General features: G+C 41.4%; 1 protein-coding gene across 2 annotated transcripts; it reads left to right on the forward strand.

Annotated features, from left to right (window-relative positions):
- Nucleotides 1-352: 352 nt before the first annotated feature.
- On the forward strand, nucleotides 353-20,518 carry PASK (PAS domain containing serine/threonine kinase). 2 transcript variants are annotated; one of them, XM_061345300.1, is made up of 18 exons: nucleotides 354-510; nucleotides 713-932; nucleotides 2,006-2,238; nucleotides 3,192-3,362; nucleotides 4,726-4,866; nucleotides 5,416-5,550; nucleotides 6,320-6,613; nucleotides 6,978-7,077; nucleotides 8,644-8,818; nucleotides 10,717-11,594; nucleotides 12,260-12,441; nucleotides 13,802-13,969; nucleotides 14,764-14,889; nucleotides 15,504-15,638; nucleotides 16,907-17,106; nucleotides 18,526-18,659; nucleotides 19,522-19,668; nucleotides 19,869-20,518. In XM_061345300.1, the coding sequence occupies exons 1-18, from the start codon at nucleotides 484-486 to the stop codon at nucleotides 19,967-19,969; spliced, it is 3,567 nt and encodes a 1,188-aa protein (XP_061201284.1). In that variant the 5' UTR covers nucleotides 354-483; the 3' UTR covers nucleotides 19,970-20,518. The 2 variants fall into 2 exon arrangements, with proteins under 2 accessions (XP_061201285.1, XP_061201284.1); XM_061345301.1 differs by lacking the exons at nucleotides 18,526-18,659; nucleotides 19,522-19,668; nucleotides 19,869-20,518 and adding an exon at nucleotides 18,689-18,799 and having other exon boundaries at nucleotides 353-510.
- Nucleotides 20,519-21,066: the final 548 nt, after the last annotated feature.

Consider the following 21,066-nt stretch of genomic DNA (forward strand, 5'->3'; position numbering starts at 1 on the left):
TTTGGAGAATAGCTGTCATCCTGTGGAGGGGCGTTCCGCATGCAGCTGTCTAAGCCCCGGAGGGGAGCGGGGGGTCCAGAGCTGTCCTGGGTCGGTGGCTCGCAGCGGGGTGTGCGGTGGCGGCGGCAGTGAGGGAAGGAGGGAGGTGCAGAGTCCGTGACCCACGGTCAGTTTTGCCTTCTCCCGCGCTAGCCTCCCATTGGCTCCCCTCCTTGCCGCTCTTCCTCTGCCTTCGCTTATTGGTCTTCGCGGCTGTCCAGTCCCGCCCCTTACTTCCTCGCGCCCTCCGACTGTGTGGTGACCGACCTGAGGGGCGGTGGCCGCCGGGCTGTGGCTCGGGCAGGCAGGAGGCGGGCGGGCTGGCGGTGCCGCGCTCGCTGACCCAAACCTGGAATTACTTTCCAAACTACCAAAGCTTTTAAAACTTTGGAGCAAGAACGGGGACGGCGTGTCTGTCTGGATGCTTGGTGGCTCTTACAGAATATGATGGAGGTGTCCTGTCGATCACAGGTATTCTATACTGCGTGAACAGGGTAATAGTCAAGAGAGTTGGCTATTTGTTAACTTTTGCGTTAACAAACACAGACAAAAAGTTGATTGGGATATGCAAGAACGAGCTGCAGTCTTGCCATAGCTGACAGGGCTGCTTTGGGTTAGAAGGAACCTCAGTGATCCAAGCGATAGTGCCTGACTGAATTTGTTTCTGTTGCAGATGGTGGCTCCTTCGGTGTGGCGTGGCAACCAGAGGGTGATAATGGCAGCCGAGGCTTATAGTCACTCTGAAGGGAGTGGGAGCCTTCTGCATTCATCAGTAGGCTTAGACCGTGCTCACCTGAATGACTCTGATAAGCTAAATCGATCCTACCCCAGGGCCAGCAAAAGCAGGAAAAGCCAGCTCTCTCAACTCTGCCGGCTTAGAGCATCTCTCTCTGGTGAGCACTGTATTTTGAGATCTAGTTAATGTGTTGTCAGTGAAGGTGATGTGTTTCATAAGGTTTCAGATCTTCCTCCTTCTCTCTCCCAAACCTAGAGGTGATAGCAATAAGTAGCTGCCAGGAAGTGCTTGTTCAATAAATATCTGAGCCATACATTACTGCAGGCTGAGAGAGTTTACAGGAGAGGTGTTGCTGGATAGTTGATCTGCACCTGTACTTGTCCCTGGGCAACCTTTATTGACTGTCATCAGACCACCCTGCAATCTCCTGAGTTTGAAATAAGGAGAAAGATGTTCTGGATTCTGTTAGGAGTTTATAGTTCTTTGCAGTTCATAGTGCATCCAGATACAAGTCTCCCTGCTTTATCATGATTATCATTTTCATACTGTATGCAGCACATAAGTGCAGAGATGTCCTTGTGATGAGTTGTTCATAATGCTTCTACCAGTCTACTGAATGTCTACTACTGCTAGACATTTAGAGCTGCTTCCTGTTTTGGGAGTGGAGCGATGGCATTTGGCTGCTGATGCCACTTCCCAAGAAAACATCTTTTACAGGCAAAAGCTTTGAAAATTTCGCTACAGTCACTTGGCATTGTGTAACATAAAATACTGGTGTGGGCACAGGTATTTCAGTGTCACATCTTCTGAACAGTTAATTAACTGGATTCTGACTAATGCAGTATTTAATAGGGGCTTGAACACTTACTGTAATTGCATTTAATAACAGCTTCAATCTTGAGAGATTTCAAAACCTTTTAAACTCTGTTAAGTGAAAAACAAACGTGAACTGGTCTGGTTGAGTTTTATAGGTGTTGGCAGTTCTTTTCTAACCTACAGACTAATTGTTCCAGTGGCTGTGATTCGAGTACATGTTTATTAGAACTGTTTCCGTTTTCCTTAGTTTCATTGATTCTATTTTCTTGTAATTTCTTTAAAGATTTAGGAATATGTATTTTGGGATTACTTGACAGTTGCTTCAGCTGACAGCTAAATTTTTTTCATTCATTCCCCTAATACTGTAGTAGACTGGTAGAGCTATATAGCTGATCTTGATTTTTACCTTCCCAGGAGAGAAGTGGAGCTCTTACTGTTTGACTTCACTGGCAGCTCATAACATTTGTACCAGGAAACTTGGTAACTCAGGAGCTCGGTGGGCTTCTTCATCTCTCTCCACTTCCATTGGAAGCTCTTCTTCTTGCTCTCGTTTGCTTACCCTTGCTGAGGAGTCCAGCCAGTACCTCTCAACTGCTGCACGCACCCCAAACAAAGCCATCTTCACTGTGGATGTCAGCACAACAGAGGTATTTGCAGTAGTAAGTGCTAAACTAAACAGGCTGTAACTGGTATAGGTTGTATGACATCAGACAGGCTGAAATGCCTGTTACTCTTACATGCATCTGAAGGCAGCTAGAGTGACATGAAGGTCTTTTATAGCCTGCTCAAACTCAATAGTCTTATAAAGGCAACACATTTACTTCCATTGCAGGTTGTAGTAAGCAAAATATACAAGGCAGTAGCAGAAGCACAGCTGTCTTGAATCTTTTTTCAAACAGAAAAATGGAATAAAGAAGGCTGCAGCTGTGAAGTGGCATGAAGGAAGAAAGGAAAACAGAAGGTGCTTCAAGCCTTCTTCCTCTTAAGTGCCAGCCCTGGGATGGGTTTGTGATGGCATGAGGTCTCTATCTGCCCTCTAAATACGCTTTTTTGCATTGGGAGGGAGAGAATTTCTCTCCTGTTCTGAGAGTAAACATGAATATTAATTTGAGTACCAACAACTTTAAAGAGCTGTGCCATTTTTAACTTGAACTGACAGTTCGTGCTTACCCATCTTAAAGGTGTCTAATTCTGACTTGCTCTGTAACAGAGGCTTAAGTATGCCAGTGACTAGTGTGATTGCTGCATGCCTTCAGGGATAAATTCTGTGGCTTGCCCAGGCTTTGCTTGTAAATACAGCTTCATAGTTTTGCCTCCATGTGTGTAATTATTTACAGTTAAAAGAAATCAGGAAACCTAAAAGGAAAGCAATGTCTCAAACCCTCTTAACCAAGAAGACATGTGGGCAAGGGATATCCTAGAATAAGAAGCCTTAGTAAGCTGTGAAGAATGCAGAACTTAAGGAGCCACCAGGAGGAAGGGATATTACAAGACATTAAATCAACTGCCTGAGGAGATGATGATATGTGAACACAGCTTAGAGCTTTTATTCTTTCTTTTGTTTTGGTGATTTGCGTTGGGTTTTTTTCCCCTTTTCTAGATCCTGGTGGCTAATGACAAAGCCTGCAAGCTCCTTGGGTGCAGCAGTCAGGAACTCATTGGTCAAAAGCTGTCCCACTTTATATCCAAATCCAGTCAAGATGCATGGGAAGCTGTTGGTGAGGAGTACATAGAAACTGATGAATGTTCACCTGTAGTTTCAGGAACCGTGGTATGTGAAAAGTTCAAGAAAATGTTCTCCACCATATAGAGTGGTTTTGTATGGTCTGGTTTGGGTTTAGTTGGTTGGGGTTTATTAACATTCTCAGTATAATTCCCTGATATATTTAACTTTATGGGGATTTGGCAATTATGGCATTTGTAGGACTGCTTGGTTTAAAAGTTTGCAGATATGGGAATTCAAAGGGCAAAAGATGGTTTGAGGGGCACCCATGAGAGCCTTGCAGCTGCCAGCATGTATAGTCATGATGATTGACCAAACCAGAACTTAAGGGACATTAGATTTTCTAAAAAAGAAAATCAATTCAATCGCTTAGCATGAAAAAACCTGTTATGGAAAAGTTCCTTATTGTCTGGTCTTTTAAAAACTTCAAAAATTATTTTAAATTGCATTGCGCATATCACAAAGTTACAGTAAGTCAAATACTGTGAAATATCTGTGCCAAAACACCCCAATTGGTGCAAAGGAGTGGAATTGGTATTTTGCCTATAGCAGGGTTGTTTATAAGAGAGCTGCATGAAAAATATCTCCAAACGATTTTTTTTGCCACTGCTGTTGTGAGTTGTCACTAGAAAATACTTTGAAAATGAGCTCATATTCTTCTCGGTGTGTTATTTTTGTACTGAAATTGCCAGCATCTCGGAGCTTGATCTTCCTGAATCTCTAATTGCATGGGGGTGGGGGAGGCGGAATATTTTAAGTTTGATTCACTGAAATCCAGGATTAAAATTAAATGTCTGATAAAGGCACTAATTCAAAGCTACAGCCATTCCAATGGGTATATGCTCCTATACTTTATGGGAGTCACTGTGTAATTTATAAACCCCTTCTTGTCAAGATCACATAAAAATGATAAAAGGCTTGATAGTAACACTGCAGGTTACAAGATAAACATTTTCTGCTTTAAGAAGAAGCTCCTCCCACAAGAAACTGAACTGCTGTTTTTGCAGCTGAAAGTGAGAACTACGTTACTAATGTAACATTAGTTATATTGGTATTCATTAGCACCAGGGGACATTCCTTACACAAGGCATCTCTGAAAAGCACTTTGCACTGAATGCAAGATGTAAGATTGGCACGTATCTCATGCTGAAGGAAATGCCTTTAGGTTTCCTGAGGCAGCAAGACAAGATACAAAAGCAATAACATTTTGTGTATCATCAGTGAATTATTTGCAAACCTTTTCATCTCTATATTAAAACTGTGTTTCTTCCAGTAAAAGAACCAGTAGTCAAGAAACAATGTTTTTCTCACAATGACGGGGATATTTCTTGGCTTAATATCTTATTCTTGTTTGAAATTCTTGCTAAGTAACCTAGTAAGTTCTGACTACATTTCTGAATCCTTTGGAAAGGTGGATGTCATAGGCCATCTTAAAGAGAAGATCCCTGTCTCAGTCTGGCTGAGGCAAATAAGAAGCAAGGACAAGCAGTGTTGTGTGGTTGTGCTTGAACCAGTGGAAAGACTCTCAGCTTCTGTTTCCTTCACAGTTGACGTAAGTGTTTTCTTAATGATCAAATGAGTCTGCAGTTTGTGAGAGTTGATGTGCAAATGAGATGTGTCTAAAAGCCAGTAGGCGTGTTACTGTTTGTGAACATGAAGCACTGCCTGAAATGGGGATGCACATGCAGGACCTGTGCATCTATCTCCCATACAACTCACCTTCACCTGTGCAACAAGTTACGTTAAAATACCCTGTTTCTCCTTCAGGGACATCATAGACTTGAACAGTGATGGTTTGGCAGGGGGTTGGTTATTCATGGCAGGGATGCCCTTGTGAAGGGATCAGCTTGCTGAGGAAAAGCATTGTGAGGAGCACTGGTTACCCTTGCTTTTCTCCTATGGCAAGAGGCAGTCTGTCTGCATGATCATGTTGGTGTAGTATTGCATTATGCTGTGTCTGTTTTTATTAATTAGTTTTATACATGAAGGGGCTACAGAATGAAACTTCCTGCATTTGCTTAGATATTTGCCAAAACTGTTGTTAAGAGATTGAGTGGACTGTGGCTAAAATACTAAAATTAAAATAAATGTTCTTCCCAAGGGAGAGATTACATCATGTGACCTCCATTTTGCCCATCTCCATGGCTACCCAACATTGGAAGAAGTAGTTGGGCTCCACATAAAGGACCTGATTCCTTCTGTGCAGATCCCTCCTCTAGACAAAAAAATCCCAGAGGTACAGTATAAGCACCAACGATGTTCTTCCAAAACAGCCTGGTCTAGTGGGAGGCGTCCTTGCCCATGGCAGTGGGGTTGGAACTAGATGATCTTAAGGTCCTTTCCGACCCAAACCATTCTATGATTCTGTGATTCTGTACCCTTCCCATTTGGAAAACAGGTGCACATGGTTTTCCCTTGCTTCTGTAACAAGAAAGCCTTTTCAGAGAGAAGCAGAAGTCCCCTGAAAAATTTATGGAGCTGCTGGCAGAATATTTCCTAACTATTCTCTAGGAAAGAGACCAAGCCCCAGCCTGTCATTGTGGAACCTGGGGAAAGACACTTTTCTCCAATCCTGGCTTTTTAGGAAACCATGCTGTCTCTGAAAGCTCCTTAAAATTCCTTTGCATTCTTCAGTGAATTCCGTCATGTCACTCTGAGGAGTGAAAGACTAAAAGGATATGCAGATCCTGCAAATGTCATTAAAGTGGCCAGCTAGATATTTGAAAGTGGCTGTATTAATGCCTTATTTGCTGGAAAGCTGTAGCATGGACTTCCCTGGTCTCTTCATCAGGCTGTTCGTAAAGGAGTTTAATATTGGATTCCAAATCCTTAGGAAACCAGACTTTCTTCATTTTGGTACTCACAGGATTGGTTTGTTTTTCTTTTCCTGTTCTCTTTCCTGAAAAGGTTCCTGTGTAATTTTATGTGAATACTGAAATAACACCAAACCATTTGGTTAGTTAGAGGTTTCCTGTTTGTTTTTTTTTCTTTTTGCTTTAATTCAGAACCTCAGGATCCAGCGAGCTGTAGGCAGATCCAGAGAGGGTAACATGTTTCCTCTCAGTTTAAAGCTGCAAGTATGCCTTCTGGAGGAGGATCAAGTGACAGTGCAGAAAAATGGTGTTCTGCAGGCAGAAAAAGGCAGCCCTTTCACAGGCTATCATTACTCTGCTACAGTCGTGGTTTTCTTCACCATCAGTGGTCTTATTACTGTCAAGTCAGATGGAACCATCTGTGGCATCAAGGATAGTTTTGCTTTAATGCTCTTTGGCTATGAGAAGAAAGAACTGTTGGGAAAGGTAAGGCAGGAGGTTTAATCCCTCCCAAAAGACTGCTATGTCTGGCAGTTTATCCGTTAGAATTGTAAAGTTGTCTTTTATACTCATGTCTGTCACAAAGCCTGTGTTTCACATGTTTGGTGAGTGAGCTGTATGATGATAACTACATTCCCTTACTGTAATTGATAAGTTTTGCAGTGTTGAGCTCATGTGGGTTTCAACTAGCACAAAAGCAAGCTGCACACTTAGATGTGCTCTGTAAGTCACATGGATCGCTTTTGCCTGTCTATCCATTAGAATCAGGTTCACAAATACAGATTGTTAGCATTTGTCCCTAACCTGTGAGAGTCAGCTTAGATTTATAAGGTTTCCTTCTGTGTTTTAGAACATTACATTCCTGATCCCTGGTTTCTATAACAACATGGAGAGAAGCAGTGACTGTTCTTTGCCATTACCTCCTCTTGACGGCTCCATGGGGACAGAGGGTGAGCGCATCTTTGAAGATGTTACTGCCTGCCATGCAGCTGGCTCTGGTTGCTCTAACAAAGCAAAATGAGTAACATTAAGGAACAAAGTTAAAATTACAGAGATGAGAGCTTTGCCTATGAACATAGGAACATGCTTTATAAAACCAATGTACCTCTGTGCAGTTTTTAAATTTGATTTTCCGCTAAGACCCTAAGGTAAACTGAATTGTTCACCTGAGGTTGTGCTTCTTTCTTTGCTGCTAAAACGATGAAACTGAATATCCAAGTTGGAAATTACACTGTTAGTGGAGAATACTTTGTACTTAACAAGCACTTCCCTTTCATTCCCTCCGCTGTTAGGATCTCTGAGTATTTTAAGTTGCGTAAAATACAGTTTCTGTGGCAGTATTGCAGCAGAGCTACAGACAGGGCTGATATTGTAAGGGAGAATTCTAATATTCTTCTGAATTGGCTTATGTTGCTGGCTACTATGCAGTGTTGTTGCTGTGGAGTTTTAGTAGGAGGCATCACATATTCTTGTGATGCAGTTCACTGCATTTACAAAGAATTTAACAAAATTTTATTTCCCTGCACACAACAGGATAAACAGAAGCAGGGAAGCCTCATGTCTCCAGATCTGTCTTTCCAGCTAGCTCTGCCCAAAAGAGAGAACACAACCAAGTACATACTTTTATTCTACGATTCTGTGATCTCTGCCACAACAAATCTTTTATACTGGTTTTGTCTCTGTTGTTTTGAGGTATTTTTCCCCTGGGTTGTTTTGTTGTTTTTTTTCTCTTTACTTAAAAATGCACATGTGCATTGAAACCAATGCACACTGCTGGAACGAAGAAGAATTAACAGACAGTGTGCAATGTCTTAGGTATTTCTTTGACGAAGTGATGCCTTTAATCTAGGATCTGTTCTTCAGTGAGGAAGCATTGTTGGCACTCAGCCTCTATTAAATGGAAAGATTCTTTTAGATTCAGATATAGATTTGTCTACTCATTCCCTTCTTCTGCAGCAGCAATACTTGGTTTATTTAATCTTGCACACTTGTGGTTTTCTCTTTTGATCTGTTGTCACTGGAGAAGGAAAGTTCTTTTCTTATTCTTTCCCTTAACCATTTTTTAGACTGTATACTTTTGTCTGACAATTTCTGTGAGTTCTATAAATGCAGTCTAAAACTTTTCATTTAAAGTGTTTGGAATTGAGAGTGTTTGTGTGTTTTGCCCTTTTTTTTTTTCCTTTTTTTTTTGCTGCTGCTATTTGTCTAACATTAACTCTAGTCTCTGTGTGGTCCCTGGCCTTTTTGTACATCTCTGAGCTTCAAGTAGCTAACCCAGGAGCTTTGGTAGGAAAACAAATTTTTGCACCCGTGGAGCTTTTACACTCCTGCATGTGATGATTTCTCAAGCCAAAGTAGAGTGGAGTGTTCGTATTTGGACCACCTTGCTTTAATCTACTCTTTTATACTCAGTTCCTTAGGGATGAGACAGACCAAGGCATTTGCAAGATTGTTTTTAACCACTGTAGTCTCCGAAAAGGTGAAATTGGTGTGGTTTTGTTTCTTGTTTGGTATAGATGGCAGCTTCTTGGCTGCATCTGTATCGAGCCTTCTGTCAAGAGATGAAGAGCAGAAACTGGAAAGAAGACACAAAGATGAAAAATTAATGCATGATGAGACTAAACAAAAGAATGTGACCGGTTTCTTTTCTACTCCCTCACCTCCTGAAGTGGCACCCATTCCCTCGAATAGGTAGGCATTTCATAGACTGCATATTTACATATGTGGTGGCAATCACCAGCAAAAACTGTTCTGTCACCTCTGTGATGTCTGTGGGAATATGTAACAAGAGCCTTCTACACTTTACTGTTTTTAGAATCCGAGTGCTATTTGCAAGACAGGTTGAGTTTTGCTGACCTTAGATTTTAATTTAGATCTGTGCAACCTACAATTGTAAAGTTGCAGGAGTTCCATCTTTTAAGGGGACCAAATGCTTCATCCAGACTAGGGAAGGTAGCTCGTCTCTGTCTTTGCTAAATCAGAAACAGTGGATGTTTATCTCCTTCTGTGGTATCCACCAGCTGGTGTTGCACTGAAGCCAGGTTACCTGGAATGAATTCTAAGTATTGTTCCTTCTGGTGCTTGGTGTAGCTGTCAGGTCATCTGTTAAAACAGGCTACTGTATTACTTAAATCCAGACATTTGTATTGTATGTTTCCAGGTCTTTTTCCTGCTATAAGGTTAGAAAGTCTCCTCAAGTACCTACATGGTTTATATTAATTCAAATTTTAAGCCTTCTGCATTAAAAATTCTAACCGTCAGAAAACATTTACTGCCCTTTTTAATGTATAGTCTATTACAGCACAGTTCTTGCTGCTTTTTAGAGCAAGAACTTTCTTGTGCTCTCCTGCGTTTATGTCTCTCATATCACATTTGGATTTTAAGTGCTCTCTTGCATGGGTTGTGTTTCTATTTTGTATTTTTACTCATAGAAATGTTTATAAAATACCTTGTACTGTGGGCCTTATTGAACCATACTTAAATTGGTGGTGGTTAGGGATGTCCATCTTCTGTTGGACAGACAAAGGATCTGTTCTGAGGTCTGGAAGTATCCTGCCATATGTATTGGCTTTTTGTTGTGGTAAGTTGTCTATGATCTATACTTAGAAATGAAGCTAGAGAAGGAAATAATTCATAGGGAAAAGTGCCATTCAAGTGTACTTGCTCTTATTTGGTCAAAATGGAATTTGTTAGGATCTTGAATGTCTGTGCCAACAGCTTTTTGCTTTTTCTTTTAAACTTCAGAAAATAAAGCAGTTGGTGCAGGTTTTGAATAGTGACCATAGTAACAGAAGAGCAGGTATTATACAATATGGCAGTATGACAGTTCTCTCAATCTTTTACCATTGTGTTATCACTAATAACTTTGAACCATTGCAGTAAAGACAGTCTTGCTACTGATGGGCTGTCAGCCCCCCATGGAGAGTCTTACCCTGAAACCTGCCATGGCAGAATCAGATCTGCAGGTTACCATATGAAAAGCTGAAGCATCAGTTCTCTGCTGATGCCTGGGGACAAGCTGCTACAGTAAATGTTGCTTAGTTGCTGTTAAAGAAAATTCTTCACCCTGGGTTTTCCACAGCAGCCTCAGACATCTGATTCTTAGAAAAGCAGTGTAATAATTGAGTGGTACAGGAATAGGACCAGCTTGAGCTGGATGCCTCCAGGGAGGGACCCAGAACAAAGAAATTCCTGAGGTTTCATACCCTTACATTTTACGCACTGCACCATCCCATGCCGTTGCTGGTCCAATGATGAATTTTCGTCTGGGGTCTCTTGTCTATCATTGGGTTCATTTGTGGCCTTGAAGCCATAGTATGTGAAGGACAGGAAATTCTTTCTTGTCACTCCAGTTTTTGTTCCTTACTAAGGATACATCTTCTTTATCTTCCAGTTTGCATTGGTGTAATTTACACTGGCTTTTGCTTACATAACTAAACACAGGTTGTTGCTTCTTAAGGCTCCAGCAACTTCAGCTACCCATGCTAAGCAACTACTCATGCTAAGCAAGGCCACCCGGTCAAAAAGAACACAGTTAAAGGAATTCAGCTAACTAAACTTAATTCACAACAGTTGCCTGTTTGTTCTAGGCTAGAACACAATCTAGATACTGAATCCTATGCCCTAATTAAGCGGCCTTCAAATGTCACTTGTAACTCACCTGGAACACCAACAAAAGATGAGCCATGGTCTGGGACAACACCAGACTGCAGACAAGAATTTCAAAACCATATGACTACAGGGCAGTTGTCAAACTCGGACTTCACATGTGATGGAAAACATTCCAGCGTTGAGCACGCTGTGGTTGAACACTGTCTGCTAAATAATGCTTCATCCTTCTTTGCAAATGGAAGAAATACTATCCATGATGTCTGCTCAGGAAATAAAATGGGTTGCAGTGCTTCTGCAGCAGTTGCCACAACCTCTGAAGATGTTAAAGAATCAGACACTGAGCTGAACTGCATTTGCTCTGGTCTTGAGGTACTGGGTCTGAATATTGATGTCAGGAGGCACTCAGACAATTGTTTAGGTATTACTGCAACTCATGTAGGAGCATCCTGTGACGCAGTGGACTTGGGTGTAGGCAGTATGCTAACTCAGAGTACCAGTGCCTTTTCAACTGGGCAAGAAAAGCAGCTGTTGAATGGTGTTGCTACAGAAAATGGTTCTGAGTGGCTGGCCTCCCAAAGGCCTTTAGAAGAGACTGAAGAATCCTCCAAAGCATTTATTAAGAAGCCTGAAACTGTTGCAGAGACCATGGGGGACAACATCAACAGAAACCCACTGAAGAGCAAATGTAGTCCTGAAAAATACTGTCAGCTGCATGGGCAACAAAATATGGACATAAAAATAACATCAACCCCAGTGAAACAAGAAGGAAGGCTGAACCCAGCAGCTCCTTTGACCTTGGAGATTCTGGAAGGCAGCTACGCTGGCAATTGCTGCCACAGAGATGGGTCACAATTAAGTAAGTTAAGCCTACTTCTCCCCTTCCCAAAACTCCTACTGGGGTGTTCTTTTCCACCCACACTTTTGCAGAAGGCAGACAGTTCTGGTTAGAAGCTTAGGGTGGAGAGAAAGGAAGAAGCTCTAGCATCTAAAATAAAAATGGTATTACAGTCTACTCAGAGGGTATTAGAAAAGCAGGTGTATAAAGTAAAAAGTTACTAAGAAGTTAATCCTGACTGAATTAGTCAGAAATAGTCTCAAAACATAACTAAAAGGCTTGAACTGAGTAACTTTTTTTTTTAACAGAAATCGTAAGCTCCATTCTAAAACTTGTATTTAAATTGTGTAATGGACTGAGTTTCATTAAGTCATTCATCTGGATTCAGCGGCTTGTTGTATAAAATCCCCATTTTGGTGTAATTTAGAGTAGCAATGTGAAATTAATAATCACAGTTGAACACTGACAAAAATTTCTGCTGTGGGTTGGGAACCATGGATGTAGCCGCCAACTATCTCTGAGTAGCCGTGCTGTTGTCAGCCCGTCTGGTGGTTCTTTCCTGGGTAGGTATTCCCCAGATAAATAATGTCACTTTGATAAGAGCTCAGAATTTTGTCCTAAAATGTCTGCGGTCCCGTTCAACTCTAAAATCTCATTGTACCATTTTAACTTACCTGTTTCTACAGGTATACTCTTTGAAGTGAAACGTGTAGAACTGCAGGACCCTGCCATGCTTTTCTGTGTCTGGGTGGTGAAAGACCTTCTGAAGAGCCAGAAGGAAGCTGGAGCAAAGAGTCAGCTTTTGCTCTCCAGTCTAGCAAGCTCTGCCCAGTCTATTGCTGATCTTTCTACAAATAGTCTTGGAGAAGTAAGAAATCCTACTGTTATGTAATACTGAGCATGTCCTTGTTTGACTGCTAAGCTGAAGCTAAAGTCAAAAAGGTTTTAAACCTAAAATGTCACGTGGTTATGGGTGGATATTGCTCTTTCTTTGTTTCGCTATTTTTACCTCAAAAGAAATGTTTCAAATTGCTGCTTTGTAACATTCTGGTAGTGTGTGTTTTGCTTAGTGGAATTCCCTTTCCCAGGCTGAACAATGAAACCACCCAATTTGTTCTTGGGCTGCTCTAATTATGTCTACAACAGAAGTTTGCATCAGTGTGGTTTTTAAGTCCGTGGCACCAATGACAGAACCTTATTAAGAAAGGAAATACCAGGCTGAAAACTTCCACTGACTAACCTGTGGCAACAAAAGAAAACTGCTTGAGCTTCTAAATTCCTTGAATAAATGGATCTATTCTCTAGGTCTTTACACAGCTGGATTTTATGATGACCTTAACAGTGAAGTCCATACATAGGTATCACCTGTATAGTGGTGACGGTTCCAAACTACAGGAGCCTCTAGGAGCTGCTGTTTATTGAAATGTACTGCAGATGAGACACTCCCTCCCCTGCCTAATCAATGAGATGGGAGATAAAGTAGATATTCGAGTGAAAAGCTTGGCTATTGGCAAAACCTACTATTTGGAATATTTTTCCTTTTAGAAAACCATCTTCCATGTACACGTATGTCAAAATATAAGCAATTCTGATAATTCCATGTATAACTCCAAATTTCATTGTTCAAAACAAATGCTCCTGTGAGATTTGTTGGCTCCTCTCAGGATGGAAGGCTGTGTATGTCATAAAGATGTTCTGTTACACATTGTAGATGCCATCTTTGGTGGAGAAACTTAGTAACTGCAGAGACAAACAAGCCCAAGCTCTCTCCTCAGAGGAAGACAAACTTACGTTGTGGTTAAATTTTCATGCAGTGTTGTAGGCCTTGGTAGGAAAGCATGTGGTGTTTCTTTACTAGGGATTTTACTGGGATGTTAACATTTAGGAGGGTATGCCTTGAACTTGTTTGCTCTTTGTGTCTGCTGTGGTGATAGACCACAAGGACTTAATTTTCCTACTCACAGAGAGAATTTTGTGCAAGCATCTAAGGTGCATATGCTTCTGTTTCCTTTACCTTTCTGTGAATTAAGCAGTATTTGTAGCTGCTGAGAGCTGATTGTTGGCTTTTCTCGTATGGTGATACGCAGTTCTTGCTATCAAAACCAAGTATCACTGCTTTTAGCTATTGCAGGTGTGTACTTTCTCTTCAGTATTTACTTCATTTTATAAACATGATTCTATGGCTTGTTCATTTTTTTTTCTTGCTATTTCTTTTTCTCTGTACCTAGGCCACCAGATCAACTTCACCTTTTGAGAATTCCCGAGGAGCTGAAGAGCTTGAGGGTCTAAGGGCATGTGAAGGAGATTATGCAGAAAACTATAACACTCTCAGTCTTATTGGCAAAGGATCTTTTGGCTTTGTCTGGACTGCCAGGGGCAAGAAAGATCATCAAGAGGTTAAATATTTCTTTTAGATCTGATTGCAATAATTTGGATGAAAACTGAAGGTTAGAGTAATAGTGTAGTGTTATGTCGACACTACACTATTAAAAGTTGAGTTTTGGTAGCTGGGCTTTTCCTTTATTTAAATAGAAATCTGAAATCACTAACCTCATGGAAACAGGCCAGCAAAATGTTTGCACTGATGTATATGAATATAACAGTATATCAATGTTATTTAAGACAGCAGGCACAGAATGACACTGGCCATGTATCTACTTTAACCTGCTGAAGGAAGGATATATTAAGCTTAACAGAATTACAGGTTTTCTGTTACTAAAGAGAATGACAAACTTCAAGGTCATGCCAAAGCTCAAAAATGTGGAGTAGACATGCTGAGGTTATGGGACCCTCCTCTATCAGCAGAAGTATTTGGGTGTTGAGAGGCAAGTGCTGGTGTTTCTCTTCATGAGTGTTAAATGCTCATGTCCCTCCACTGTACCTCTATGCCAGAAGCCAACACTGTTGTAACTGATAAAAGAGCTGTCCTGACAAAGCTTTTGAATTTCATAGCATCCATAACAAGAAAATACATACATTTGATTTCTGTGCATTGCTTGGCTTCTAGGCCTAAATTAGTTTAAATATGTTTAAAGATACTATAAGCAATGCACATTGGGTTGGTTTACTTCTGTACTTCTAGTAATATGGCTCACTAACACTTTTCCTAGAAATTGACTTACCATGACTTAAAAAGTATGACTTAAAGCCATACTGTTGCAGCTGATGCTGAATGCTGTTATCTGTGCAGGTCATTGTAAAGTTCATCTGGAAGGAGAGAGTGCTTGAGGACTGCTGGGTAGATGATCCTGATTTGGGGAGAGTGACTCAAGAAATTGCAATCCTGTTGAAGCTGCAGCACCCCAATATCATTAAGGTACAGTGAACTCAGAGTGAACACGGTCTGAACTGCATCACATGGCTCCTTTTGAATACTTGGTGTCTCATGTTTCTCTTCAGGACTGAAGAAATGTCCTGTATTAAAATCTACCTTTTCAGGAAAGAAAAGAACCTACTTATCCTGCTTTGGTTTGGAGGGTATGTTACAGAAGACTGTCACTGGCTTCAACACTTTTACCCTGAGCAAACGATGTCAACTTAGATCTGACTGTAACAGGAAATCTGTTAATAGGAAAAAAAGCCTATATGTTATTTCAGGAGGATGAGATGCATATCTTGGAAGTGTGATGTCACATCTGAACCTGTACTAGTTCAGGAAATAATCTGGATACATATCTTGAGTCCTCTCGTTTGAGGTTGTTGTTTGGTGGTTGTTGGGGGGGGGGGTCCTCAAAAGAGAATTCTTCTTGGTTTTAATTCTGCTCTGTTTTAATTCTGATCTTTTTTCAAGAAACTTTTGTGCTCAGTGAAATGAGACTTCGAAGATTATAAAACTCGTTGATTAACTCTCCAAGAGGAGAGCAGGGTTTGCTTAAGTAAAAAGGCAGTTTGAGGATGAAGCACCTGATTAAAAGAGCCTGTTACTTATAGGTGCTGGATGTGTTTGAAAATGAACACTTCTTCCAGCTGGTGATGGAGAAGCATGGATCTGGTCTGGATCTCTTTACATTCATTGATAATCAGCACAACTTGGATGAGCCACTAGCCAGCTATATATTCAGACAGGTGAGAACTGGGAATGTACAGTTGCTACATGCAGCTAAAATTTGGTTAATAAAAGAAGGATTTCCTATAAATCCATTGCCTCTTGGCTGTGATGGGAGCAGCACACAGCCCCTGTCATCAGGATGACCACCCGTGTAGCAGCCACATACCCTAGGCAGAAGGAGGAAAGTGCACAGAAGTTGCCCCAAGCACCACTAAAAACTACGCTTTCACGTAGACCAATGCTTGGTTTATATTGGTTGTGGGGGTAATAGACTCTTGTCTTTTTAAGGAATTTAATATCAAGAAATTATCTTGAAATTTAATGTAGCATAATGCAAAATAACTCAAGGTAGTTGACTGTGAGTCAGGAACTCATCTGAGAGCTAAACTGTCCTCTGTTCATTGAGTTAACCATAACAGGCACTTCCCCCTCATGTGTTTTGGAGTAAATTTCTTCCTCAAAGGTATGAAAGGATTACTTTGCACTTGGTAACACATTGAACACTCCCCTTGTGTGGGGTGCTGATGGAAGGTGGAAATTGCAGTCAATGGTCCCTTTAGATTTGTGAGGGATAAGCCCTTCTCCTAAATCACCTTGAGTCTGTAGGGGTGCTTCATTACCTCAGACCTGGACAGTATTTTTCTGCAGAGGGAGTTTTGTATTATAAATAGAAACTTTTTTTCCTTAGCCATCTGCTTTTCTTGCTCAAATGTATTATGGTAGGAATCACGATTGTCTCCAAGGTGATAAAATTCTGATGCTATTCTTAATTATGGCACTACAGCGTGAGTCGTGCAGAAAGAAGAATGGAAATTAGGAGTGACTTTATTATTTATACCAAGCTTCACTCTTAAATGTTTGTCATCCTGCATTATTGGAGGCACACAGTAATATGCTTCTGGATAAATCAAAGGACCCTCTGAATGAAGCTGGGATAAAAATAGAGTAACCTGCAGGAATGTAACAGTAAGCTCTGATGCTTCTAACCAAAAAAAAAAAAAAAGCACATTCTAACCAAAAAAAACCAAGCACATATGCCATCTTCCTGCACATTTGTGAGAGGAAAGCAAGCAAAAGCTATTTTAAGTCTCTCCCAAGATAGATACCCTACTGCAGCAAAGCTGACAGACATGCCTGAGTTTATTTTCTGTTACCAAAATTAGGATCTTGTTTATATATATATGTATAAAAAAGCCAAAATGTGGCTATTGAAACTGAGTGATGCCACATAGATTATCCAGGACACCTTGGTGTAGTAACACCTAGTTCTTTCCTTCTCTTTCAGATTGTATCAGCTGTTGGGTATCTTCACTGTAGAAACATCCTTCACAGAGATATCAAGGATGAAAACATTGTCATTGCTGAAGATTTCACAATTAAGTTAGTGGACTTTGGTTCAGCTGCCTACCTGGAACCCAGCAAATTGTTTTATACCTTCTGTGGGACAATTGAATACTGCTCACCAGAAGTACTGTCTGGAAAACCGTACGTCACCCTCTGAAAAGTCATTTTTGTGTCCATTGCACCAAAAATTGTGGAATAGAGAAGCCAAGCTGCTTTGCCATTGGTGCTCTACTAGAATATAACCACAGAAAACTGCAGTGAGATTTAGGGCACTGCAGTGGCAGAAATTACTTGTAAAGGTTTGAATGCATGTAAACTAGGGCACTGTGGTGACAGGCTTGAAAACATACAAAGTTTCTTCTGATTAATTCTGTTAACAGGCTGTCTGATTCTGATCAGAGCCAAGTTGAAGAACAAGCCTGAGTTTAATTACCAGCCTGGTAGAAGAGTTTAGATGAATTGGGTTGCACCTGAATGTGTCCTTTCCCTTAATCTTTCATAACATGTACATCAGCTTGCTAACCTTCTCTTCATACCTGTGTCTACGCACTCATGGGTCTCTACCAAAAGCTGCTCTTCTATAGAGATGGTATAAGCAAGTATTGCTTTTTAATTTGCCCCTTACCATGTCTGTTTTGTACTCTCTAATGCTCATCCTGTATGCTCCCTTCTTTCCTACTTGCTTCCCTGTATGAATTTTTTGCAGTTTGATCATTGTTCATCTCCCCATTATGTTTGTGCTCCTCTGGACTCAAGGATTCTTCCCTTGCATCCTGTCGTGCTCCTGTCTTGGATGATCTGCCCAGATCTTAGCTGGCTTTTCCCTATTCTCTCCTTCTCCAAGTGCTCTTTACCTGGAGGCTGGCAGTCTCATACTCACCCCTGGAGGGAAGCCTTATCATCACAGGGTGATAAACATTAATTGTACATGCAAGTATATTATCTCGCTCGCAGTTCACAGCTGTTTTCATAGGTCCTTGAAGCAGCTTCTCTTAATGGGAAAGGGGGAAGCAATGCAAGGAGGATAGGAAATCCCTGCTAGGAATGAGCTGGAAAATGCAGTGCTGCCCTGGGAATTCAGCCTGTTACTGTGTGAAGAAACTCTCCCTTTTTATCAGATAGAATCTCAATAATGTTTATTTCCAGAAAACGCTTTGAAAAGGTTGGGAGGAGGTAAATGAGATTCCACTGAGGTGTCTGACTTTCCATTTAAATATTTACTTGATAATTTTGGCTTATGGTGAAGAAGGAGGAAGATCAAGTTCTCCTGTCACCAGCTTACACATGTGGAAGTCTAGGTGCATATTTTACATACTCATTAACTGAAACTGGTTGGCCATTCTTCTGTTTTTCCTTCATGGAGAGGCATAACATGGAGAAGACTTCTCAAAAACATGTGAGAACCTTATTAGAATTCTCAGAAATCTCTTATGTTAAAACAGAAATTGGAAATAAGTGCTATCAACTGACTTTATTTATTATTATTGGACTGTTTTTACTTTCTTCAGCACACTATTATGTATGTGCAATCTGAGTTTAGGCAAGTTTATCTCTGCATAGGTACCGTGGCCCTGAGCTGGAGATGTGGTCACTTGGTGTCACCCTTTATACGCTAGTATTTGGAGAGAATCCCTTCTGTGAGCTGGAGGAGGCCATGGCAGCTGTCCTGAATCCTCCTCGGCCTGTCTCAAAAGGTAACTTTTTGCCATTTGCTTTTCTAAAGGAGCAGATCTCTTGGGAAGGTGTGAGCAATATCTATTCTCCAGAAATAAAAGGGAAGACTGGAAAAAATGCTTCAAGATGTACACTGCAATGACTGTAAAAGCTGCTCAGTTATACCTCAGAAAACCAGAACAAATAATGCCTGATGGGAAGGATCAGTCTAGTAAATAACTTTAAGATCAGAAATGGCAGTCACGTAACTCTAAAGCAAGTTTTATCTCATTGAACTATTACCAGTCAAGCCCAATTCCCTTTGGTGACGGATGACAGTGTGTGGATTTATAACTTCTGAATGAATTGTATGGCTTGACCTCACAGGAAAAATACATTGGCCTTGTTTTCTGTTTGAGGTATAGAATGCTAATTACCTGTCAGGCTAATAAAATCTCCATCAACAAATCCTCAGGGGTCCTTAGGAGCACTGTGGTTATAAGGCTTGAGGGGGCTGCAATTGGCTGATAAATCCTTGAAGCTTTCACTGACCCCAGAAGTGCATATTTAGTCACACAGGAAACACGGGATGACTGCAGGATAAGACTGGGCTTGGAAACAGTGAGTCAGGGTGGTCCCTGTGACATTTGTTTCTACTTCTGTCGTCTTCAGTATCATAATTCTGTGCTCAGTTCTCTGTTTTCACAACCTGGAAATCTCAAGAGTGTTCCCAGACCTGAGCACATGTGAATAAGACTGTGATAGAATCGTACAGCACCAGGGTTTAATGGGGAGGATTTGTTATTATGATCTGCATTCTTTGAATATAAACCATATTTTGCACTCCCAGCATGCCTAAAATATAGCCTGAGCCATTCCTCTTACTGCTTTCTCTCTGCCCAGGTCTCATGAATCTCATGGTTGGCCTTTTGCATCCTGTTCCAGAGCAGCGCATGACTCTGGTGATGTTAGTAGAGGATCAGTGGCTGAAGCAGCCTGTGAACCTGGGTGATTATACATGGGAAGAGGTATACCTGTCTGCTGAGACAGGTGAGATGTTGTCCTGAAGGCTTTTTCCCCCACCCAGGGCCCACTGAGCGTGTAGGAATGATTTCTAAGAGAGGACTGAACTGTGGTTAGCAAGATACTTCTCATCAGGTCACCTACTGCTATCCAAACACGCTCAGTTTGAAAGTATGCTCATTGTCTGGTAGAACCTGTGGTTCAATCCTCACTGTCTTTCTCCCTAGAAAGCAGCAGATTCAGAAATGGTTCTGGTGAGTGGGTGCATGGAGACAAGCTCCCAGCTCCTCACATGGAGAGTGAGCCAGTCTTGAATGCTCCTGACTGATCATGCATATTCCCACTGGGGAGAAGCAGCGGCTGTGGAGTGCCAGGGCTTGGGCCTGGGACTTTGCTGCCATTCTTCTCCACAGCACAAATCCCTCCCTGGGGAACGGTAACTCCCTTACTCAAGAATCAACAGAAATGAACTGTAAGCCTTAGATTGCTGCTATGTCTCTCATGTAGAAAGATCTGGTGGTTGGTACTGAGCAGCCTTAAGCTGCTCCGCCTGGGCACAGTTCCTCTAGAAAACCTTCTAGCCATAAGCATTTATTACTGTTCTTACACAGGATGTGATTTAAAGTTGTGAGACAGAGATTTTAGTGTCTTGTTTAAATTGTTCATCACTCGGGATACATTTTTATTGTCTGGTTTTACTTTTGTATATGTAGTTTCACTTGTTCTGAAAGAGAATTCCATGATGGGGGGTGTCTCTTCCCCCCCACCCCTTTTTTTTTTATTTGTCAGTCCTCTCTACATCCAGAAAAATAGTCCTTGATTTTGATGAGACAAAGATACTGGAAATAAAAAAATAGATTACAAAGAACTTGAACCAGTTCACAATATTGAGATGAAATCCTTTCAGTGTGCAGCTCAGCCAGACTCAGACTTCCTAAAGTGATGGGAAATGCAGCAGTTCTCATGCCTGCTGCTGGTGTCAGACATAATCTTAGTGGAGAAGCAAGAGGACTTGGCTGGAAAATCAAGGCTTTTAAAGCCAGCTAAAATATTAAAGATTAGCTCTTGGAATCCAGCTGTTGACTGTTACCTCCATCTGAACACGTTTATATTAGGCATTAGGAAAAAAAGTAAAAAACCCCCACTGTGAGGGTGCTGAGGCCCTGGCACAGGTTGCCCAGAAGAAGCTGTGGATGCCCCACCCCTGGCAGTGCTCAAGGCCAGGCTGGATGGGGCTTGGAGCCACCTGGTCTAGTGGAAGGTGTCCCTGCCCATGGCAGGGGATTGGAACTGGATGAGCTTTAAGGACCCTTCCAACCCAAACCATCCTATTGCATAGTAACTTCATGGTAAAATGCATTCTGCAGCTTAACTGTGGCACTGAGGGAAGGCTGCACCCTGGCTCCAGGGCTTGGACCTCTTCTC

The sequence above is a fragment of the Neopsephotus bourkii genome, unplaced genomic scaffold (genome assembly GCF_033783945.1).
Source record: "Neopsephotus bourkii isolate Nb327-2 ecotype Australia unplaced genomic scaffold, CSIRO-AGI_Nbou_v1 NB_234, whole genome shotgun sequence".
Lineage (NCBI taxonomy): Eukaryota > Metazoa > Chordata > Aves > Psittaciformes > Psittacidae > Neopsephotus > Neopsephotus bourkii.